Source organism: Anomaloglossus baeobatrachus, chromosome 7, assembly GCF_048569485.1.
Source record: "Anomaloglossus baeobatrachus isolate aAnoBae1 chromosome 7, aAnoBae1.hap1, whole genome shotgun sequence".
Taxonomy (NCBI): domain Eukaryota; kingdom Metazoa; phylum Chordata; class Amphibia; order Anura; family Aromobatidae; genus Anomaloglossus; species Anomaloglossus baeobatrachus.
Genome location: NC_134359.1, coordinates 41,927,577 through 41,953,521, shown reverse-complemented (window position 1 = coordinate 41,953,521; position 25,945 = coordinate 41,927,577). Strand labels below are relative to the sequence as shown.

At 48.6% G+C, this 25,945-nt stretch overlaps 1 protein-coding gene across 1 annotated transcript in view; it reads right to left on the bottom strand.

Moving 5' to 3' along the window:
- Window positions 1–25,945, bottom strand: part of PKP4 (plakophilin 4) — a 391,306-nt gene that overhangs the window by 72,387 nt on the left and 292,974 nt on the right. Inside the window, exon 10 of the mRNA XM_075317248.1 lies at window positions 22,828–22,956. Coding sequence (XP_075173363.1) covers window positions 22,828–22,956 — 129 coding nt within the window. The remainder of the gene's footprint in view (window positions 1–22,827; window positions 22,957–25,945) is intronic.

Below are 25,945 nucleotides of genomic sequence, written 5' to 3'. Positions count from 1 at the left end.
ATCCATCTATCCAGCCATCTACAGTATGTATCCATCTATCCAGCCATCTACAGTATGCATCCATCTATCCAGCCATCTACAGTATGTATCCATCTATCCAGCCATCTGCAGTATGCATCCATCTATCCAGCCATCTACAGTATGCATCCATCTATCCAGCCATCTACAGTATGTATCCATCTATCCAGCCATCTACAGTATGTATCCATCTATCCAGCCATCTACAGTATGCATCTATCCAGCCATCTACAGTATGTATCCATCTATCCAGCCATCTACAGTATGTATCCATCTATCCAGCCATCTACAGTATGTATCCATCTATCCAGCCATCTACAGTATGTATCCATCTATCCAGCCATCTACAGTATGTATCCATCTATCCAGCCATCTGCAGTATGTATCCATCTATCCAGCCATCTACAGTATGTATCCATCTATCCAGCTATCTACAGTATGTATCCATCTATCCAGCCATCTACAGTATGCATCCATCTATCCAGCCATCTACAGTATGTATCCATCTATCCAGCCATCTACAGTATGTATCCATCTATCCAGCCATCTACAGTATGTATCCATCTATCCAGCCATCTACAGTATGTATCCATCTATCCAGCCATCTACAGTATGTATCCATCTATCCAGCCATCTACAGTATGTATCCATCTATCCAGCCATCTACAGTATGTATCCATCTATCCAGCCATCTACAGTATGTATCCATCTATCCAGCCATCTGCAGTATGTATCCATCTATCCAGCCATCTACAGTATGTATCCATCTATCCAGCCATCTACAGTATGTATCCATCTATCCAGCTATCTACAGTATGTATCCATCTATCCAGCCATCTACAGTATGCATCCATCTATCCAGCCATCTACAGTATGTATCCATCTATCCAGCCATCTACAGTATGCATCCATCTATCCAGCCATCTACAGTATGTATCCATCTATCCAGCCATCTACAGTATGTATCCATCTATCCAGCCATCTACAGTATGCATCCATCTATCCAGCCATCTACAGTATGTATCCATCTATCCAGCCATCTACAGTATGCATCCATCTATCCAGCCATCTACAGTATGCATCTATCCAGCCATCTACAGTATGCATCCATCTATCCAGCCATCTACAGTATGTATCCATCTATCCAGCCATCTACAGTATGCATCCATCTATCCAGCCATCTACAGTATGCATCCATCTATCCAGCCATCTACAGTATGTATCCATCTATCCAGCCATCTACAGTATGCATCCATCTATCCAGCCATCTACAGTATGTATCCATCTATCCAGCCATCTACAGTATGCATCCATCTATCCAGCCATCTACAGTATGTATCCATCTATCCAGCCATCTGCAGTATGTATCCATCTATCCAGCCATCTACAGTATGTATCCATCTATCCAGCCATCTGCAGTATGCATCCATCTATCCAGCCATCTACAGTATGCATCCATCTATCCAGCCATCTACAGTATGCATCTATCCAGCCATCTACAGTATGTATCCATCTATCCAGCCATCTACAGTATGCATCCATCTATCCAGCCATCTACAGTATGCATCCATCTATCCAGCCATCTACAGTATGTATCCATCTATCCAGCCATCTACAGTATGTATCCATCTATCCAGCCATCTACAGTATGTATCCATCTATCCAGCCATCTGCAGTATGTATCCATCTATCCAGCCATCTACAGTATGTATCCATCTATCCAGCCATCTACAGTATGTATCCATCTATCCAGCCATCTGCAGTATGCATCCATCTATCCAGCCATCTACAGTATGTATCCATCTATCCAGCCATCTACAGTATGCATCCATCTATCCAGCCATCTACAGTATGTATCCATCTATCCAGCCATCTACAGTATGCATCCATCTATCCAGCCATCTACAGTATGTATCCATCTATCCAGCCATCTACAGTATGCATCCATCTATCCAGCCATCTGCAGTATGTATCCATCTATCCAGCCATCTACAGTATGCATCTATCCAGCCATCTACAGTATGTATCCATCTATCCAGCCATCTACAGTATGCATCCATCTATCCAGCCATCTACAGTATGCATCCATCTATCCAGCCATCTACAGTATGTATCCATCTATCCAGCCATCTACAGTATGTATCCATCTATCCAGCCATCTACAGTATGTATCCATCTATCCAGCCATCTACAGTATGTATCCATCTATCCAGCCATCTACAGTATGCATCCATCTATCCAGCCATCTACAGTATGTATCCATCTATCCAGCCATCTGCAGTATGTATCCATCTATCCAGCCATCTACAGTATGTATCCATCTATCCAGCCATCTACAGTATGTATCCATCTATCCAGCCATCTGCAGTATGTATCCATCTATCCAGCCATCTACAGTATGTATCCATCTATCCAGCCATCTACAGTATGCATCCATCTATCCAGCCATCTACAGTATGTATCCATCTATCCAGCCATCTACAGTATGCATCCATCTATCCAGCCATCTGCAGTATGTATCCATCTATCCAGCCATCTACAGTATGCATCCATCTATCCAGCCATCTACAGTATGTATCCATCTATCCAGCCATCTACAGTATGTATCCATCTATCCAGCCATCTACAGTATGTATCCATCTATCCAGCCATCTACAGTATGTATCCATCTATCCAGCCATCTACAGTATGTATCCATCTATCCAGCCATCTACAGTATGTATCCATCTATCCAGCCATCTACAGTATGTATCCATCTATCCAGCCATCTACAGTATGTATCCATCTATCCAGCCATCTACAGTATGCATCTATCCAGCCATCTACAGTATGTATCCATCTATCCAGCCATCTACAGTATGCATCCATCTATCCAGCCATCTACAGTATGTATCCATCTATCCAGCCATCTACAGTATGTATCCATCTATCCAGCCATCTGCAGTATGTATCCATCTATCCAGCCATCTACAGTATGTATCCATCTATCCAGCCATCTACAGTATGTATCCATCTATCCAGCCATCTACAGTATGCATCCATCTATCCAGCCATCTACAGTATGTATCCATCTATCTAGCCAGCTATGTAGCCATCAATCTATTTATCCATCTATTTATTCCTCTATCCATCTATAAGTCTTCCACTGCAATGGTCTTGTTGGTCTTCTGGAGTGGTGGAGGATGTAACAGAATAAAAATCAGCTTTCACACAATGTGAAAGATGTGCCAACCATAAAGGGGTGGTTCACTAATTTGCAATAGTGGCCACATTCCTGTAAAACCAAGGTATTTAGAAAAAGCCTTCCCTATCGATCAGCCAATTCTGCCTGTGAGCAGCACTATCGCGGTCCGCTCATCCCCATATAGTGATCCCCCAAAGCCCCGTGACCTCTGGAATGCGGTTAGGTCACGTCAACTTCCAGCTGACTTGCCACCACCGAGGCCAGCCCCAATCTCTTTGAGTGACTGTGCTGTGGGCGGAGTTTCACCACTCGTCACAGCCCAGCGCAGCATGTCGCGTGCACTCTGCTTCACCTGAGAGTGCCGCAAGCAGGAGCGATGCTGCGCTGTGACACTGGGCTGTGATGAGCGGTGAAATGCCGCCCACAGCACAGTCACTCACGGAGACTGGGGCCGGCCTCGGTGGTGTCAGGTCAACTGAAAGTTGACGTGACATCTCTGGATCCCAGAGGTCACGGAGCCCGGGGGGGGGGGGTGTCATGTGATGTGAAAGAGCGTACCGCGATAACGCCGATCACCGACAGATTTGGCTGAACAAGATATTTAGAAAAAGCCTTCCCTATCAGTTTTACAAAGAGGTGGCCACCATTGCAAAGTAGTGAACCATCTCTTTAAAAGTCAATGTCTGACTGTTTACCGAGCCTTGGACCAAAACCAGGGATAAATGGCGAGGCAGAAATGTATCCACAGACAGCGATTTCAGTCTTTTCCCCCTAGCCGGCTGCTTGCGATGCCCTTCAGGCAAAGTGGGGGGAAGCAACAGAGTATGGGGGTCACACAGGCAATAATACTCCTTGGGAGAAAACTATGCAAATTAGCTCGAAAGAAGCCACCTCAAGGCCGTCACACTCAGCCAGCCATGGCGCTAAAGACGCAGGCATGGACTTGCACATTGGCTCCGTCATGTAGTATTTGTTAAATAGCTCCCTTGCAAAATGAAAAACTAATTTGGAGCATTGCCTGTAAGACTCCATGTCCTTAAATAATGATTTCTAGCTTCATAGTTGGATACTAATTATAAAAAAACAAGCACTTTTGCAATTTACTGTTTATTAAAATTGTCAGCCGTTCTTGAGATATTAACGTTTTCTTTTTGTTTACCGCTTGGTTGCTAGGAGACAGACCACCGCTGCTTTCTATCTTTTAAGCGTGGCTGGCCCAAATTAGGGAGGCAACAGCACGCTTCAGCGACCTTGGACAGCTTCAATACAGCGCTTACAAGCTTAATAGAAAATGAGTGGTAAGCACTGCGCGTGTTCTGCGGGCTAGCAGCAGTGGTCGGTCTCCAAGGCAAATGTTAATATCTCAAGAACAGAAGAAGAGTTTAATAAGCTGTAATATCTATTCATGAAGATGGGAATAACCCTTTAAAAGGGAACCTCTCACCACTTTTTCGGCCTATAAGCTGCGGCCCCCACCACCTTATATACAGCATGTTAGAATGCTGTATATAAGAGCCCAGGCCGGGGGCATAACATAAAAAACACTTTATAATATTTATCTAACGGTTGTGCAGTGGACCTTATGGGAGTCTCCGTTGTCCGGTGCCGCCTCTTTTGGCCATCCTTGTTCTCCTCTAGCCGCGGTGCATGACGGGTCCGACGTCACACACATTCGCCGGCATTCAGGTCCTGAGCAGGGCAGATCAAAGTATTGTAGTGCGCCTGCGCAGGACCGGCGAGTGTGTATGACGTAGGACAAGTCATGCACACACAAGCTTCATAAAGGACGAAGATGGCCGAAAGGGGAGGCTCTGGCACCGGACACGCCCATATGGCCAACTGTACGACCGTTAGGTGAGTATTATAAAGTGTTTATGTTATACTCCCGGCCTGGGCTCTTATATACAACACGTTAGAATGCTGCATATAAGAGCCCGGTGGTGGTGGCCGCAGCTTATATGCCAAAAAACTGGTGACAGGTTCCCTTTAACGTTTTCTTTTTGTTTACCAATTGGTTGCTAGGAGACCGACCACCGCTGTTTTCTAGCTTTTAAGTGTGGCAATGAAGCTGGCCCGGATTAAGAGGTAACGGCAAGCTTCAATACAGCGCTTACAAGCTTAATAGAAAATGAGTTGTAAGCACTGCGCGTGTTCTGCAGTCTAGCAGCAGTGGTCGGTCTCCATGGCAACAAAAGATGAAAAGTGTTACTATCTCAAGAACAGATGAAGAGTTTAATAAGCAGTAAATTACAAAATTTATTCATGAAGATGGGAATAACTATTTAAGGTAGACCAGTATGACCCCTATGATGGAGAAATTTTATATAAATGGCATTGCAATCCTATAAAGCAGCTGCACTGAAAAACCCCTCCACTCATTACAATTTAAATCACATTACCTCCTTTTAATTGTGCATGTTTGAAAAAAATAACAAAAATTGTAATGCAAAAAGCAAAAATCTTTGGAAGAGGCGCGCGGTGCCCCCCGGAGCCGAGCACCCAGAGACGCCGATGATTACACAACCACTTTAGATGATGGTGTAAATCCCGCATTCATGTGAAGTGCTAGTGATAGAGAGGAGATGGTTCTACCTAAATAACAGCGTTTCATTGCTGCCGCCTGAATGTGGCTTGTATTCTGTGACAGAGAAAAGATTGCTATAATTTCGCCGGAGTTTAAAACACAATTATTGCTAAAGGGAAAACGTTTTGTTATTTATTGATGCGGGTTATTTCAGATGGATTTTGCAGGTTTTTTTTTTTGCTTTTTTTTTCTTCTTGTAACTTAAAAGCCGGTTTTCTTGTAAATATCGGTCACTGTTCGCAGCGGCTTTTTTGAGGATCTGGAAACAAAGCCCCTGGACGCAGTCGTGGCTGAGGACTATTGTAAAAAAAAAGAGAATTTTGTTACTTACCGTAAATTCTTTTTCTTATAGTTCCGTATTGGGAGACCCAGACCATGGGTGTTTAGCTTCTGCCTCCGGAGGACACACAAAGTACTACACTTAAAAGTGTAGCTCCTCCCTCTGAGCTTATACACCCCCTTGTGAGCCAGTCCTAGCCAGTTTAGTGCAAAAGCTGAAGGAGAATAGCCACCCACAAGTAGAACCGAGTAAGAACCGGAACAACCGGAGACTCTGTCCACGACAACAGCCGGTGATAACACACGGAACAAGAAAATTGCCAACAGGCAACAGGGAGGGAGCTGGGTCTCCCAATACGGAACTATAAGAAAAAGAATTTACGGTAAGTAACAAAATTCTCTTTTTCTTTATCGTTCCTTTGGGAGACCCAGACCATGGGACGTTCCAAAGCAGTCCATGGGTGGGAAATAAACAGAAAAACTAAGAAGTAGGCAGAGCCTAACTTCCCAAGTGGGCGACAGCCGCCTGAAGGATGCGTCTGCCTAGCTCGCATCTGCCGAAGCATGAGCATGCACTTGGTAGTGCTTCGAAAAGGTATGCAGGCTAGTCCAAGTGGCAGCCTGACAGACTTGTTGAGCCGTAGCCTGGTGCCTGAAAGCCCAAGAGGCACCGACAGCTCTGGTCGAGTGTGCCTTGATCCCCGGCGGGGGAGACACCTGAGTACACTGGTAGGCATCCGAAATGGTCGACCTAATCCAACGGGCTAAGGTCGGCTTAGAAGCCGAGAGGCCCTTGCGCCGGCCTGTGGTTAGCACAAAAAGAGAAGTGCACCGGCTAAGAGCAGCGATGCGAGACACATAGATCCGGAGAGCACGCACCAGATCCAGAGTATGCAACGCTTTTTCAAAGCGATGAACAGGGGCCGGACAGAAGGAAGGCAAGGTAATGTCCTGGTTAAGGTGGAAGGGAGAGACCACCTTAGGAAGAAAGTCCGGGGTCGGAAAGAGAACTACCTTGTCTTGGTGAAAAACCAAAAAAGGTGACTCCGAGGAGAGCGCAGCCAAATCAGAGACTCTCCTGAGAGAAGTTATGGCAACTAGAAAGGCCACCTTTTGAGAAAGACGATACAAAGAAACCTCCCTAAGGGGATCGAAAGGGGGTTTCTGCAATACCGTGAGGACCAAGTTAAGGTCCTAGGGATCCAAGGGCCGCCGATAAGGCGGAATGATGTGAGACGCACCTTGCATGAAGGTGCGGACCTGAGCCAGCCGGGCGAGACGCCGCTGGAACAGCACTGATAGAGCTGAGACTTGTCCCTTGAGAGAGTTGAGGGACAGTCCTAGCTGCAGACCGGACTGTAGAAAGGACAGAAGGGTCAGCAACGAGAATGGCCAAGGAGAATGGCCGGAAGAGCGACACCAGGACAGGAAAATTTTTCAAGTCCTGTGATAGATCTTGACGGAGGAAGACTTACGGGCCCGAGTCATAGTGGAGATGACTTCAGGAGGAATACCAGAAGCCGTCAAAATCCAGGACTCAAGAGCCACGCCGTCAATTTGAGTGCCGCAGAATTCGGGCGGAAAAACGGACCTTGCGAGAGCAGGTCTGGACGGTCCGGAAGATGCCATGGCATCTCCACGGACAGTTGGAGCAGGTCCGGATACCAAGCTCGCCTGGGCCAGTCCGGTGCAATGAGGATAACTCGACAGCCCTCCATTCTGATCTTGCGCAGGACTCTGGGCAAGAGAGCTAGAGGGGGAAACACGTAGGACAGACGAAACTGGGACCAGTCTTGAACCAGAGCGTCCGCGGCGAAGGCCTGAGGATCGTGGGAGCGAGCCACGTAAACCGGAACCTTGTTGTTGTGATGGGATGCCATTAGGTCCACGTCCGGAGTGCCCCACTTGCGGCAGATTGACTGAAACACTGCCGGGTGCAGGGACCACTCGCCACCGTCCACGGATTGACGGCCGAGATAATCTGCCTCCCAGTTTTCTACGCCAGGGATGTGGACTGCGGATATGGTGGACTTGGAGTCCTCCGCCCATTGAAGAATGCGTTGGACCTCCAACATTGCCAGGCGGCTGCGTGTCCCGCCTTGGTGATTGATGTAGGCAACCGCTGTCGCGTTGTCTGACTGGACTCAAATGTGCCTGCCCGCCAACAGGTGGTGAAAGGCTAGGAGAGCTAGAAGCACAGCTCTGGTTTCCAGCACATTGATTGAAAAGGGCTGACTCGGACGGAGTCCAAGTGCCCTGTGCTCTGTGGTAGAGATGTACCGCTCCCCAGCCGGATAGGCTGGCATCCGTGGTGAGAATTACCCAGGACGGAGTCAGGAAGGAGCGCCCTTGGGACAGGGAGAGGGGTCGAAGCCACCACTGAAGAGAGCTCCTGGTCCGTGGCGACAGAGCCACTAACCTCTGTAAGGAGGAAGGCCGCTTGTTCCAACAGCGGAGAATGTCCAGCTGCAGAGGACGCAGATGGAACTGGGCAAAGGGAACCGCCTCCATGGAGGCCACCATTTGACCCAGCACCTGCATCAGACGCCTGAGGGTATAACGGCGGGGCCTCAGGAGAGAGCGCACCGCCAACCGGAGTGACAGCTGTTTGTCTAAGGGCAACTTCACAAGTGCCAGCAAAGTCTCGAACTGCATCCCTAGGTACGTGAGACTCTGGGTCGGAGTCAGAGTGGATTTGGGAAGATTGACAATCCACCCGAATTGGGCTAGGGTGGCGAGAGTGAGCGAAACACTCCGCTGACAGTCTGCGCTGGATGTACCCTTGACCAGAAGGTCGTCCAGATAAGGAAGCACTGCCAACCCCTGGAGGTGCAGGACCGCAATCACTGCCGCCATGACCTTGGTGAATACCCGAGGGGCCGTGGCTAACCCGAAGGGGAGAGCCACGAATTGGAAATGATCCTCTCCTATCGCAAAACGTAACCAACGCTGATGTGACACTGCGATTGGCACATGTGGATAGGCATCTCTGATGTCAATGGACGCCAGGAACTCCCCTTGGGTCATAGAGGCAATGACTGATCGCAGAGACTCCATGCGAAAATGCCGCACCCGGACATGCTTGTTGAGAAGCTTGAGATCCAGGATGGGCCGGAAGGTACCGTCCTTTTTTGGAACTAGGAAGAGATTTGAGTAAAAACCTCTGAACCGTTCCTGAGAGGGAACTGGGACAATCACTCCGTTTGCCTGCAAGGACGCCACGGCCTGCGAGAAGGCGGCGGCCTTGGAGCAGGGGGGAGTTGAGAGAAAAAATCTGTTTGGAGGGCTGGAAGAGAATTCTATCCTGTAGCCGTGAGATATGATGTCTCTCACCCACTGATCGGAGACTTGCTTTAACCAAGCGTCGCCAAAGTGGGAGAGCCTGCCACCGACTAAGGACGTGGCTGGAGCGGGCCGAGAGTCATGAGGAAGCTGCCTTAGTGGCAGAACCTTCTGCGGTCTTCTGCGGACGCGCTTTTGGGCGCCAGTTGGATTTCTGATCCTTGGCTGAGTTAGCGGACGAGGCGGAAGGCTTAGAGGATGACCAGTTGGAGGAACGAAAGGAACGAAACCTCGACTGATTCCTACCCTGGGCGGGTTTCCTGGTCTTGGTTTGTGGCATGGAAGTACTCTTCCCGCCAGTAGCTTCTTTAATGATTTCATCCAGCTGTTCACCAAACAGCCGTGAACCAGCAAAAGTGAGCCCAGCAAGAAACTTCTTGGAAGAAGCATCTGCTTTCCACTCTCGAAGCCACAAAATCCTGCGGATAACAAGAGAATTAGCTGAAGCCACCGCAGTGCGGTGAGCAGCCTCTAGCATGGCATAGGATGAAAAAGCTGAAGCCTGAGCAGTTAAGGTAACCATCTCAGGCATAGATTCCTTGGTGAGGGAATACATCTCCTCTAGAGAAGCAGAGATGGCTTTGAGAGCCCACACTGCTGCAAAAGTCGGGGAAAACGAGGCCCCCGCAGCTTCATACACAGATTTGGCCAGAAGGTCAATCTGACGGTCAGTGGAATCCTTAAGTGAGGTGCCGTCAGCCACCGACACAACGGTCCGGGCTGATAGCCTAGACACAGGAGGGTCTACCTTTGGGGAGTGAGACCACTCCTTGACCACCTCAGGTGGAAATGGAAACCGATCATCAGAACCACGCTTTGGAAAGCGTTAGTCAGGGTAGGCCCTGGGTTTGGTCACAGCGGTCTGAAAACTGGAGTGGTTAAAGAACACACTCTTTACTCTCTTAGGCGAGGTAAACTGATGTTTTTCTGCCAAAGAGAGTTGCTCCTCTGATACTGGCGGATTGAGATCCAGCACAGAATTAATAGAAGCAATCAAATCACTAAGATCTGAGTCACCCTCAGAGAAATCGATGGGATACATAACCTCCGAGCCCCCAGTGAGGGCATCCTCCTCATCTTGAGAGTCAGCTCTTGAGACAGAGCCGTGGGATGGGGAGGGGGAGGAAACCCTGCGCCTTCTCTTAGAAGGACGGGGTCTGAGATCAGATGATGAATCCTCCGTGAGCTCCGATGGACGGAGGTCAGAGGATAGGAGTCCTCTGTCAAGAGTATTAGAGGCACCCTGTGAGGGGGGCTGATGCATATTCAAAGTCCTGGACAAAAGCCCCATGGACTCAGCAAACGACTGGGATATGGACCTAGAAAAGGACTCTACCCAGGCCGGGGGTTCAGTCACAGGTGCAGCAGCAGCCTGAGAGACCACTGGGGGTGAGACTCCAGGCTGTGGCACCGCCAAGTTAGAGCAGACATCACAATGTGGATAGGTGCTCGGCTCAGGCAGCAGGAGCTTACATGCAGTGCATGCAGCATAAAGCTTTGGAGCCTTGCTCCTTGTGTGAGACATGCTGCTGGTATACAGAGGTCCACAACCGGAGACCGGCTGTGGCTTACCAAACCGCTGAGCGCGGTGTTGTGTGCCCTCCAGATCCCGAAGCCCGGTCCCCCAGTCGCAGCACCTCAGCAGAGATGCAGAATGCAGGATGTCCCAGAGCAGAGTGAACTCTGCCTGAGAAATGGGGCGTTCCTATAAAAGAGCGGGAACTGGAGGGCTAGAGAGAACTGCCGGGAAGGAGGGACGCCCCAGCAGTGGGGAGTGTCCCTCCCCTGTGTAGAACGGCCGCCGGGAGGAGCCGAACCTGTCCCTCTGCATGAGTGACATGCGAGGGCAGGAAAATGAAACTAGGCCTCCGGCGAAACCGGGGCCTAAATGTAAGCGGCGAGGCCGACAAGCAGGCACCATCGGCGCGGTTCTCAGGCAAAAGCTAGAGAACCCGCCGGAAAAGTTAAAACAATCACATACAGCATACTCTCCCCTTACAATAAAGAACCGGGACCCCCAACATAAACGTCTCAGGTACTTAGCTGCTGAGACGCAGGGCCATGTCCCTGGGGATGAGTGCTCCTGTCCAACAGAATCCTCAAGGGGCTGTGGATGGAGACCGGACTCCTGCCAGGCATGGAGACCGTGCTGGCTCCCACTTCAAGCCAGAGCCCAGAAGGGATGGTGAAGGAGCGCGGCATGTAAGGCTCCAGCCTTGTAAAATCAACCTTAACAACACCGCAGACACAGTGGGGTGAGAAGGGACATGCAGGGAGTCCAGACATGGACCCGCTTTTCTTCAAACTCTTTCCAAAAGTCAAACAAATCAGATGACAATGCATGTGTGAATGTATGCCTCCTGACTAGAGATGAGCGAACCGGTCCCGGTTCGGCTCGAGGCGGTTCGCCGAACGGGGGGTCTGGCTCGAGTTCGGCTCGTCGAACGTTCGACGAACCGAACTCGAGCCCATAGGAAACAATGGCAGGCAATCACAAACACAGTAAAACACCTAGAAAACACCCTCAAAGGTGTCCAAAAGGTGACAAACAACTCACAACACAACACAAACACATGGGAAAGTGACAAGGACATGTACTCATGCGAAAACAAAACAGCTGGACAAGGAAAAAGAGGAGGACACACAGATATAGGCATGGCACGCCCTTCTAAAGTCATGTAAAACACCGCAAGGTGACTCCAAGCGGAGTCTCCCTTTTTTCCAAAAATTGGGCCCCACACACCCACCCCTTCAGTGGCAGCAGTTGTGCCCCAGTTGTACACTTCACAGCTAGATTTGCATCAAGCACATTCAAAAATACGCCATTCTTATCCGTCCCCAGGATGACACCGGGGTAGGTAGCAAAGTCTTTCCTGATCCCAGCTCTGTTCATCTTGGCTTCTTTTAAAAACACAGCAAGCAAGGGTTACTCCAAGCGGAGTCTCCCTTTTTTCCAAAAATTGGGCCACACAGACACCCACCCCATCAGTGGCAGCACTTGGGCCCTAGTTGCAAACAGGATGTTTTGATTTGCATCAAGCACATTCAAAAATACGCTATTCTTAGCCGTCCCCAGGATGACACTGGGGTAGGTAGCAAAGTCTTTGCTGACCCATGACTTGTTCATCTTGGCTTCTTTTAAAAACAATGTAAGCAAGGGTTACTCCAAGCGGAGTCTCCCCTTTTTTCCAAAAATTGGGCCCCACACACACCCACCCATTCAGTGGCAGCAGTTGTGCCCCAGTTGTACACTTCACAGCTAGATTTGCATCAAGCACATTCAAAAATACGCCATTCTTATCCGTCCCCAGGATGACACCGGGGTAGGTAGCAAAGTCTTTCCTGATCCCAGCTCTGTTCATCTTGGCTTCTTTTAAAAACACAGCAAGCAAGGGTTACTCCAAGCGGAGTCTCCCTTTTTTCCAAAAATTGGGCCACACAGACACCCACCACATCAGTGGCAGCACTTGGGCCCTAGTTGCAAACAGGATGTTTTGATTTGCATCAAGCACATTCAAAAATACGCTATTCTTAGCCGTCCCCAGGATGACACCGGGGTAGGTAGCAAAGTCTTTCCTGATCCCAGCTCTGTTCATCTTGGCTTCTTTTAAAAACACAGCAAGCAAGGGTTACTCCAAGCGGAGTCTCCCTTTTTTCCAAAAATTGGGCCACACAGACACCCACCCCATCAGTGGCAGCACTTGGGCCCTAGTTGCAAACAGGATGTTTTGATTTGCATCAAGCACATTCAAAAATACGCTATTCTTATCCGTCCCCAGGATGACACCGGGGTAGGTAGCAAAGTCTTTCCTGATCCCAGCTCTGTTCATCTTGGCTTCTTTTAAAAACACAGCAAGCAAGGGTTACTCCAAGCGGAGTCTCCCTTTTTTCCAAAAATTGGGCCACACAGACACCCACCCCATCAGTGGCAGCACTTGGGCCCTAGTTGCAAACAGGATGTTTTGATTTGCATCAAGCACATTCAAAAATACGCTATTCTTAGCCGTCCCCAGGATGACACTGGGGTAGGTAGCAAAGTCTTTGCTGACCCATGACTTGTTCATCTTGGCTTCTTTTAAAAACAATGTAAGCAAGGGTTACTCCAAGCGGAGTCTCCCCTTTTTTCCAAAAATTGGGCCCCACACACACCCACCCATTCAGTGGCAGCAGTTGTGCCCCAGTTGTACACTTCACAGCTAGATTTGCATCAAGCACATTCAAAAATACGCCATTCTTATCCGTCCCCAGGATGACACCGGGGTAGGTAGCAAAGTCTTTCCTGATCCCAGCTCTGTTCATCTTGGCTTCTTTTAAAAACACAGCAAGCAAGGGTTACTCCAAGCGGAGTCTCCCTTTTTTCCAAAAATTGGGCCACACAGACACCCACCCCATCAGTGGCAGCACTTCGGCCCTAGTTGCAAACAGGATGTTTTGATTTGCATCAAGCACATTCAAAAATACGCTATTCTTAGCCGTCCCCAGGATGACACCGGGGTAGGTAGCAAAGTCTTTCCTGATCCCAGCTCTGTTCATCTTGGCTTCTTTTAAAAACACAGCAAGCAAGGGTTACTCCAAGCGGAGTCTCCCTTTTTTCCAAAAATTGGGCCACACAGACACCCACCCCATCAGTGGCAGCACTTGGGCCCTAGTTGCAAACAGGATGTTTTGATTTGCATCAAGCACATTCAAAAATACGCTATTCTTAGCCGTCCCCAGGATGACACCGGGGTAGGTAGCAAAGTCTTTCCTGATCCCAGCTCTGTTCATCTTGGCTTCTTTTAAAAACACAGCAAGCAAGGGTTACTCCAAGCGGAGTCTCCCTTTTTTCCAAAAATTGGGCCACACAGACACCCACCACATCAGTGGCAGCACTTGGGCCCTAGTTGCAAACAGGATGTTTTGATTTGCATCAAGCACATTCAAAAATACGCTATTCTTATCCGTCCCCAGGATGACACCGGGGTAGGTAGCAAAGTCTTTCCTGATCCCAGCTCTGTTCATCTTGGCTTCTTTTAAAAACACAGCAAGCAAGGGTTACTCCAAGCGGAGTCTCCCTTTTTTCCAAAAATTGGGCCACACAGACACCCACCCCATCAGTGGCAGCACTTGGGCCCTAGTTGCAAACAGGATGTTTTGATTTGCATCAAGCACATTCAAAAATACGCTATTCTTAGCCGTCCCCAGGATGACACTGGGGTAGGTAGCAAAGTCTTTGCTGACCCATGACTTGTTCATCTTGGCTTCTTTTAAAAACAATGTAAGCAAGGGTTACTCCAAGCGGAGTCTCCCCTTTTTTCCAAAAATTGGGCCCCACACACACCCACCCATTCAGTGGCAGCAGTTGTGCCCCAGTTGTACACTTCACAGCTAGATTTGCATCAAGCACATTCAAAAATACGCCATTCTTATCCGTCCCCAGGATGACACCGGGGTAGGTAGCAAAGTCTTTCCTGATCCCAGCTCTGTTCATCTTGGCTTCTTTTAAAAACACAGCAAGCAAGGGTTACTCCAAGCGGAGTCTCCCTTTTTTCCAAAAATTGGGCCACACAGACACCCACCCCATCAGTGGCAGCACTTCGGCCCTAGTTGCAAACAGGATGTTTTGATTTGCATCAAGCACATTCCAAATCCACAAGCATTTACTCTCCCCAGGATGACACAGGGGTAGTAAATTCCTTCTGGATCCATGACTTGTTCATTTTGATGAACGTCAGTCTGTCCACATTGTCACTGGACAGACGCGTGCGCTTATCTGTCAGCACACACCCAGCAGCACTGAATACACGTTCAGAGACAACGCTGGCAGCTGGACACGACAAAATCTCCAAGGCGTAACTGGAGAGCTCTGGCCATTTTTCTATGTTTGAAGCCCAAAAGGAGCAAGGCTCCAGTTGCACAGTCATGGCATCGATGTTCATTTGGAGATACTCCTGTATCATCCTCTCCAGCCGTTGAGTATGTGTCAGACTTGTTGTCTCTGGTGGCCTTGCAAAAGAGGGTCTAAAAAAATTATGAAAAGATTCCATAAAATTGCTGTTACCGGCACCAGAAAAGGTCCTACTGGTACGGGTAGACTGTTGAAGATGACGAGACCGTCCCATGTTTGTCAAGTTACAACTGGGAGATTCACTCCCTGCACCTGCACGGTTGTTTGGTGGAAAAGCCGAGCTAAGATCTAGTAACAGCTTCTGCTGATACTCCTGCATACGTGCGTCCCTTTCTATGGCTGGAATTATGTCACAAAATTTGGACTTGTACCGGGGATCTAATAGTGTGGCAATCCAGTAGTCATCATCACTTCTAATTTTGACAATACGACTGTCATGTTGGAGGTAGTGCAACAAAAAGGCACTCATGTGTCTTGCGCAGCCATGCGGACCAAGTCCATGCTGTGTTTGTGGCATAGAGGTGCTACCCGTTCTTTCTTCCTCTGACATCTGACCCCAACCTCTTTCAACTGAAATTTGACCAAGGTCTCCCTCATCCGCTGAGTCTTCCATGTCCATGGACAGTTCGTCCTCCATTTCTTCATGTTCTCCTGCACCTTGCTCAACATTTCGCCTGCTACTATGCGCCCTTGTCGATCCCTGTCCCCCATGGTCCCATGCCTGCTGCGTTGGTGATGATGAACGTCTGGACCTTCGTGATGTTGTTGTCCCTTGCGCATATGAATCCTCCTGTAGTTCCTCCCCTTCATGTTGTCCCACCCCCTGACTCCGAATAGTGTTTAGCGTGTGCTCCAGCATGTAAATGACTGGAATCGTCATGCTGATAATGGCATTGTCAGAGCTAAACATATTCGTCGCCATGTCGAAACTGTGCAGAAGGGTGCATAGGTCCTTGATCTGAGACCACTCCATCAGGGTGATCTGCCCCACCTCTGCATCTCGTTGGCCCAGGCTATACGTCATGACGTATTGCACCAGGGCTCTGCGGTGCTGCCACAGTCGCTGTAACATGTGGAGAGTTGAATTCCAGCGTGTCGCCACATCGCATTTCAGGCGATGAACCGGCAGGCCGAAAGACTTCTGGAGCGATGCAAGTCGCTCTGCTGCGGCGCTTGAACGGCGGAAGTGAGCTGACAGTTTTCGTGCCCTGTTCAGAAGGCCATCTAGGCCGGGATAGTGTGTTAAAAATTGCTGCACGACAAGGTTCAACACGTGAGCCATACAAGGTACGTGTGTCACCTTGCCCAGGCGAAGTGCCGCACCCAGGTTTGCAGCATTGTCGCACACGGCCTTACCAGGCTGCAGTTTGAGTGGAGACAACCATTTATTAAACTCGGACCGCAAAGCTGACCACAACTCCTCAGCTGTGTGACTCTTATTACCAAGACATGTCAAGCTAAAGACCGCCTGATGCCGTTGCGCTCTGCTGCCAGCATAGTAATGAGGGGTGCGTGATTCCTTCTGCGCAGTGAGAACGCTGGTGGCCTGACCAGGCAGGCTTGGGGCGGAGGTGGAGGACCCAGATGAGGTGGAGGATGCAGAAGCAGTGGCGGAACTTGGACAGACAGAGGATTGACACACAAGTCGTGGGGACGGCAAGACTTGTGCAGCAGACCCTTCACCATCTATCACCATAGTTACCCAGTGCCCAGTCAGCGCCATGTAACGTCCCTGTCCATGCTTACTGGTCCAAGTATCGGTGGTGAAATGCACCCGTTCACACACAGAGTTTCTCAAGGAAGCGGTGATGTTGTGTGCGACATGCTGGTGTAGCGCGGGCACACCTTTCTTAGAGAAGTAGTGGCGACTAGGCATCTGGTACTGGGGCACAGCGACAGACATAAGGTCTCTAAAATCCTGTGTGTCCACTAGGCGGAAAGGCAGCATTTCGGTAGCCAACAGCTTACAGAGGGATAGAGTCAACCTCTTAGCTTTGTCATGGGTCGGAGGAAGTGGCCTTTTATTTGACCACATCTGAGGGACAGAGATCTGGCTGCTGTGTGTAGACGGTGTTGAGTAGGGTGTCCCTTGAAAAATGCAGGTTTGTGAGGAAAGTGCAGGCGGAGACATGATGTTGCCTTCATCCAACGTTGGTGCTATCGATGTCTGAGAGAGCTGTACACACTCACTTGTTTCCCCTTCCAAACCAACTGACGACCTTACAAGCAAACTGCCTGTTGCGGTTACAGTGGTGGAAGTTTTGCGTGGAAAAACAGGTGTGGCAGCTGTCCCCACAGTCCTAGAAGATGAAGAGCGCGCGGATGCAGTGGAAGGGGCGGGCGGTGGATGGTTCGCTCCACTAGGCCGCATTGCAGCACGGTGAGCTTCCCACCGGGACTTATGATATTTAGTCATGTGACGATTCATGGAAGAAGTTGTCAAACTGCTGAGGTTTTGACCTCTACTAACAGAATCATGACAAATGTTACATATCACATGAGTTGGGCGATCTTTTTCGATGTGAAAAAAGGACCAGGCTAGGCAAGGCTTAGAGGCCATGCGACCTGTTGATCCACCCCGAATAATGCTCATAGGCAGAGTGGTGGCTGAGGATGCAGTTGTAGACGTGCTACCAGTGCTCCGACTCTGTCCAGGAAGGCGCAAGGTAACTTCGTCGTCGGTTGCATCCTCCTCCACCGCCTCTGTTGACCTCCTCGAGTGCCTGACTGGGGGTTGACAGTAGGTGGGATCTAGAACGTCATCATCAATTGTTGTGTTTGCACTCCCCTCCCCCTCAGACCGAGCCTCTTCTTGCCCTGAACGAATATTTAAGTTGTCATCCCAATCGGGTATCTGCGTCTCATCTTCATCAGTATGTTCCTCATTGTCTATAACCACAGGTGTTACAGTTTGTGACAAAGGGTCAACATTATGCTCAGAAACTTGGTCCTCACGGCCTGAATCTGAGTCACAAAGGTTCTGGGCATCACTGCAGACCATTTCCTGTTCTGTACTCACTGTAGCTTGGGAGCAGACCTCTGATTCCCAGGCTATAGTGTGACTGAACAGCTCTGCAGACTCAGCCATCTCAGTTCCACCATACTGTGCAGGGCTGATGGAGACTTCAGAGCTGGGAGAAAGCAAGTTTGATTGGGATGACAACTCAGAGGACTGGTGTTTTTTGGATGCGGTACTTGAAGTGGCAGAGAGGGCACTTGTTGGACCACTTGAGATCCATTCAAGCATTTTCCTTTTTTGCCCATCATCTACCTTTGTTCCTGTTGTTCGTGTCCGTAACAAAGGGAGCACATCGGATTGTCCACGGTAAGTAGTAGACATCTTACTTTTGCTGGTAGATGGTCTATCTTCAGCAGATGATAATGGAGCTTTGCCACCTTCCCCACGGACAAAACCTTTTTTGCCTTTTACACCACGCCTCTTCCCCTTTCCACCAGCATCTGTCATTTTGCCACTCATGTTGATTGCGACAAGATTGTGGACTGAAAATGTGGTAGTAAAAATTGAGAGGTGGTGAAGATTGCAGTGGTGGTCTAGCTTTATTAACAGCAGAATAATAAAGAATAAATATCCCTGACAATGCAACTTAGTTATAATTAGTTGGAGTGTGCAACGCAGGCAGACGTGCTGCAAATGTCTTTGCACTAGTGGGACTATAGCAAAGTCCAATAGCCACGTATAGGATGCCACTAGGTACACTGAGTGTTTGCTAGTATAATGGCTTGGTTAGAATGAGTTGTAGTGTGCAACGCAGGCAGACGCGCTCTGCAAATGTCTTTGCACTAGTGGGACTATAGCAAAGTCCAATAGCCACGTATAGGATGCCACTAGGTACACTGAGTGTTTGCTAGTATAATGGCTTGGTTAGAATGAGTTGTAGTGTGCAACGCAGGCAGACGCGCTCTGCAAATGTCTTTGCACTAGTGGGACTATAGCAAAGTCCAATAGCCACGTATAGGATGCCACTAGGTACACTGAGTGTTTGCTAGTATAATGGCTTGGTTAGAATGAGTTGTAGTGTGCAACGCAGGCAGACGCGCTCTGCAAATGTCTTTGCACTAGTGGGACTATAGCAAAGTCCAATAGCCACGTATAGGATGCCACTAGGTACACTGAGTGTTTGCTAGTATAATGGCTTGGTTAGAATGAGTTGTAGTGTGCAACGCAGGCAGACGCGCTCTGCAAATGTCTTTGCACTAGTGGGACTATAGCAAAGTCCAATAGCCACGTATAGGATGCCACTAGGTACACTGAGTGTTTGCTAGTATAATGGCTTGGTTAGAATGAGTTGTAGTGTGCAACGCAGGCAGACGCGCTCTGCAAATGTCTTTGCACTAGTGGGACTATAGCAAAGTCCAATAGCCACGTATAGGATGCCACTAGGTACACTGAGTGTTTGCTAGTATAATGGCTTGGTTAGAATGAGTTGTAGTGTGCAACGCAGGCAGACGCGCTCTGCAAATGTCTTTGCACTAGTGGGACTATAGCAAAGTCCAATAGCCACGTATAGGATGCCACTAGGTACACTGAGTGTTTGCTAGTATAATGGCTTGGTTAGAATGAGTTGTAGTGTGCAACGCAGGCAGACGCGCTCTGCAAATGTCTTTGCACTAGTGGGACTATAGCAAAGTCCAATAGCCACGTATAGGATGCCACTAGGTACACTGAGTGTTTGCTAGTATAATGGCTTGGTTAGAATGAGTTGTAGTGTGCAACGCAGGCAGACGCGCTCTGCAAATGTCTTTGCACTAGTGGGACTATAGCAAAGTCCAATAGCCACGTATAGGATGCCACTAGGTACACTGAGTGTTTGCTAGTATAATGGCTTGGTTAGAATGAGTTGTAGTGTGCAACGCAGGCAGACGCGCTCTGCAAATGTCTTTGCACTAGTGGGACTATAGCAAAGTCCAATAGCCACGTATAGGATGCCACTAGGTACACTGAGTGTTTGCTAGTATAATGGCTTGGTTAGAATGAGTTGTAGTGTGCAACGCAGGCAGACGCGCTCTGCAAATGTCTTTGCACTAGTGGGACTATAGCAAAGTCCAATAGCCACGTATAGGATGCCACTAGGTACACTGAGTGTTTGCTAGTATAATGGCTTAGTTATCAGTTGGAGTGTGCAGAGGACAAGAGGGTACAGTGGCAGGATTGTGGTGCTCTGGGTAGAGGAATGGAAGACTGCCTTTCTATTCCCTCCTAATGGTGAAATGCAGGTAGGAAATCCCTGACCTGGGCCACACAGACGCTGTTGCTGTTTGCAGGACCTGTCACCTATGGCTCTCTGACCCTGCCGGTTGGAGCCCTTAAAAGGACTGCTATAAAGTGCTCTCCCTAAGCTGTCTAACGCTGTGTATGCAGCGCATACAGCTGTATCGGCTATAGGACTCAGGAAGACGGAGCTGCGACAGTGATGTCTGACACCAAAGACGCAGAAGGCAGATAATGGCGTCCGTGAAGAAAATGTCCGGTTTTATAATGCAGGGACATGTGACATGCAGATCCTATCACACATGCCGTTGCTTCTCTGGCTCAAAGTCCACTTAGCTGTGTGTGTGTCTGGGATTGGCTGACATGCTGGCCCGCCCCACAAGACGCGCGCACTTAGGGAAGGAAGACAAGAAAAAAAAAAAAAAAAAATGGCGATCGCCATTATAGAAACAGCAGTGATCTGAAGGCGCTGTTCACGCACACTATACACTGAAATGTGATAATAGTTTGATTCACAGAGTGACTTACACTATTACAGCAGAAACCAAGCTATGATTTAGCTGTTTTTTGGCTGCTAGAACCGTTCTCGAACGTTTCTAGAACTACCGAGCTTTTGCAAAAAGCTCGAGTTCTAGTTCGATCTAGAACATGCCCCAAAATCACTCGAGCCGCTAACTGGAGAACCACGAACCACGAACCGCGCTCAACTCTACTCCTGACACAGCAATAAACTGGCTAGGACTGGCTACCAGGGGGTGTATAAGCTCAGAGGGAGGAGCTACACTTTTAAGTGTAGTACTTTGTGTGTCCTCCGGAGGCAGAAGCTATACACCCATGGTCTGGGTCTCCCAAAGGAACGATAAAGAAAGATTATTTGCAACGTGCCATCAAGCGACTTGTGGTCTTAGATCATCAGCTCATGGACATGTTCTACACGGCGGCATCGGATGTCCAGAAACCTACGACAATCACTCAACTCCATGAGATAAATATTAATATCCGGAGTGTGCGAGGAGCTGCCGCTGTTGACTGCTGTATACAAATGAAAACATAATATGCATAATAATATTATGACTGTACAAACCAAGCACAATCACTTGGTACACCCTTGCCACGGCCAAACATTTCAGTGTCTGTGCTTGGTTTGAACAGTCAGGTGCTACTGTTTCGCCACGCCAAGTATGCAAAAGTGGTTGTGCTTGGTTTGAACAGTCAGGTGCTACTGTTTCGCCACGCCAAGTATTCAAAAGTGGTTGTGCTTGGTTTGAACAGTCATTTTGAGCTGACCAATTACTTTTAAGGGCAGCCGAACCCAACGGTTTCCATTTTCCATGCTTGTGGAGCTCAAACACCCAATTTTTTTTGCACTCCCCGTGAGAGTAGCCCCTTCCAGGAATGTTTGGTGGGGCCTTTCTCTCCTTCGCCAGTTAAAAATATATGAACACTCGGCCAAACTGAGCGTTCACCAGGGAGTTGGGAAACTGACTGTTCAAACCAAGCACAGATAATATTGTTTTACCATGTCAAGTGTGCACCAAATGGTTATGCTTGGTTTGAACGGTCATTTTGTGCTTACTGACTACTTTTAAAGGTCAGCCGAACCCGACAATTTCCATTATCTATGCCTACCGAGAAGGATCAGGTCAAACGCCCAATCTTCTTGGTCTCCTGTAAGATGAGCCACTTCCAGAAAGGTCTTGGGGGAACTCTCTCCTTCGCCAATTAAAAATATGTGAATTCTTGGCCAAACTGAGCGTTCATAAGGGAGTTGGGAAACTGACTGTTCAAACCAAGCAAGCAACTTCAAATGTGCACCAAATGGTTGTGTTTGGTTTGAACTGTCATTTTGGGCTGACCGACTACTTGTAAGGTCAGCCGAACCCAATGATTTCCATTTGCCATGCTTGTGGAGCTCAAACGCCCAATCTTTTTGGTCTCCTATGAGATGACCCACTTCCAGGAAAGAATTAGGGGGGCCTCTCTCCTTCTCCAATTAAAAATATGTGAACGCTCGGCCAAACTGAGCATTCATCAGGGAGTTGGGAGAGGCAGCCATCGGCCGAAACAGCAAAGTCAACAGCTTGTTAATGCGTATGGGATGGGCACCTATAGACCCAGTTCACAATCGCACCCAGTCTCATCACTATGCCGGAGCACAAACTCCCGCAGGACCACCTTGGGGTCTGTCTCCGTTCCATAGCGGTGTCCATCATGTTGACAAGATTAGCGCTATTGTTGCTGTTAGAAATGAAGGGTCATGTAATCTCTGATTCTATGGGAAGGGGTTTACTTTAATATCTTACCTCAATTTTGATTTTATGGTCCCCAAAGCAGAGATGTTGCAGGTAAGCAGCGGCATTAGCTTGAACTGAAGGGAAGTGATGTTGGAGCATATGAATGACCTCGGGTAATTCGGGATCGCGCCAAGCAAACTCCCTAAAATTAGAAAATATAATTAGATTTGGAACAATGGTATCGATTTATTTTAAGCAATTTGACAATCTGTGTACAGTGCGATATACAGCAGGTAAAGAGCCAACAGAGGGAGGCAGAAAAAAACATTTAGCCAAAAATGCAACCCCTACATGGAGCCTTAACATGCCATCAGCATGGATAACCATCGGCAGCCATCTACTGAATGGACAAGGGCAGCAAAACCCGGTGCCAGACTAAGGCTACTTTCACACTTGCGTTGAACGGTATCCGTTGCATTGCGTTGTGTAACGGATGCAACGGATGTGTTGCATATAGTGACACAACGGATGCAACGGATGCTGCAAAACAACGCAATTCGTTTTGATTTTTTTTTTTTTTTTTCCCGGTTTTACCAGCGGCAGACTATAGTGAACGATCAGCTGATCGTTCCCTGCAGCCGGCCGCTGGGTGATCAGCTGATTGCTCCCAGTAGCCGGCCGCCGGGTGATCAGCTGATCGCTCCCTGCAGCCGGCCGCCGGGTGATCAGCTGATCGCTCCCTGCAGCCGGCCGCCGGGTGATCAGCTGATCGCTCCCTGCAGCCGGCCGCCGGGTGATCAGCTGATCGCTGTCACTTGCCGGCGCCCGGGCATGCCGGCCGCCGGGTGATCAGCTGATCGCTGTCACTTGCCGGCGCCCGGGCATGCCGGCGGGCGGGCGCTCAGCTGAGCGCTGTGACTTGCCGGCGGCCGGGCATGCTGGTGGCCGGTCATTCAGCTGAGCGCTGTCGCTTGCCGACGGCCGGGCGCTCAGCTGAACGTTCGGCCACCGCGAGCCAAAATAAAGTTTGATTTAAAAAAAAAAAAAAAAAAAAAAAAAGAGCATGCGCAGTGAAATCCAGAGGATTCCGCTGCTCAAAATAACGTTACATGCTGCGTTCCTCCCGCTGGGCGGAAGCAACGGAGCGTCGCCCAGCGGAAGCAACGCAGCTCCTTTTGGTACAATCCGTCAACCATACAAGTCTATGGGAAACAGCGGAATCCGTTAACGGATTCCGCTGTTTCCCAAAAGGGCGGATTGTAACGGAAGGAAAATAACGCAAGTGTGAAAGTACCCTAACGTGGCAAATGTGATCCACCACTAAAGATGTATAAAAAAAGCATAAAAAATACACTCAGAAAAAAAACAATAGAAAAATAATAAATTTGAGGCTTATTGGGCGTCTCGTCTGTCAGCTCTAGTTTATATGAACCTAGCTGCAAATATTTAGTTCCTCTGCAGCGCCACCACAGGAGAAACGGAGCATTACACACTGTTCTCACTGAAATGAATGGGGTCAGAATTTCCAGTAAAATTATTTTTAGATTCAGGCGTTTTTTGCTATGGTCATATAGTTAGCCAAATACCCGTTAAGCACCCACCAAAGGGGGTCAGAAGTAATCTTGCAGCTGCAGATGCCGGCAAGCCCTGTACCTATTTCTTGTAAAATTGACATTAATCTGTCAGAGTTACGGCTCCAGATGGATCTCTGCTTCCCACCTCCTTTCTCTCCGTGTTAGTGATGGCAGTACGGGGAGGGGGGGGTGGAAGGGGGGGGGTGGAAGGGGGGGTTGAACAGATCTGCAGTGGGAAAAACTGGCTATGGACAAGGAAGAAAGTAAATGGAAAGTACAGAGCTGGAGCCAAGCTCATCCATAAAAGCAATGAGAAGTTGGTGCTCTCCTGCTCTCTGGATGCACACAGAGCTCTCATCCACCATTTATTACTGGGAGAGACACTCAGACCTCACATCCAGCCTGCATTACTGGGAGAGACACTCAGACCTCACATCCAGCCTATATTACTGGGAGAGATACACAGACCTCACATCCAGCCTGTATTACTGGGAGAGACACACAGAGCTCACATCCAGCCTATATTACTGGGAGAGATACACAGAGCTCACAACCAGCCTATATTACTGGGAGAGACACACAGAGCTCACAACCAGCCTATATTACTGGGAGAGATACACAGAGCTCACAACCAGCCTATATTACTGGGAGAGACACACAGAGCTCACATCCAGCCTATATTACTGGGAGAGATACACAGAGCTCACAACCAGGCTATATTACTGGGAGAGACACACAGAGCTCACATCCTACCTGTATTACTGGGAGAGACGCACAGTGCTCACATCCAGCCTGTATTACTGGGAGAGACACTCAGACCTCACATCCAGCCTATATTACTGGGAGAGACACTCAGACCTCACATCCAGCCTATATTACTGGGAGAGAGAAACAGAGCTCACAACCAGCCTGTATTACTGGGAGAGACGCACAGTGTTCACATCCAGCCTATATTACTGGGAGAGACGCATAGTGCTCACATCCAGCCTATATTACTGGGAGACACACACAAACCTCACATCCAGCCTGTATTACTGGGAAAGACAAACAGAGATCCCATCCAGCCTCATTACTGGTAGAGACACACAGACCTCACATCCAGCCTATATTACTGGGAGAGACAAACAGAGCTCACACCCAGCCTGTATTACTGGGAGAGACACTCAGCGCTCCCATCTAGACTATTACAGGGAAAGACAATCATGAAAACTCAAACTTGGATCAAACTGCACATCAGGGAAGACTGCATACTAGTGCAATTTTATTAATGAATCTTAACTACTAATATATGCAAATATGTCCATAGCCTTGAAGAAAAGATGATCAGGCATTTTGAGATCGCAATCTTTTTTTTTTTCCAATCTGCCATTGGGGAAGAGAAGGATCTGGCTTTTGGATCCTTCTTTTTTTTTTTAGAAAGATAAGCTGCGAACTCAAGGAATCTTGGGGGACAGGAACATTCAAGGCCCCCTGTACACATCAGGGCACCTCCGAACCAATCAGATGAGTGCAGTTACCCTGAAATCGTTGAACATGTATCTAATGTGCAGGGCCATCTTTATTATAGCCATGTGATAACCATATGGCAGGGGCGTCCGATCTGCCCGGTTATA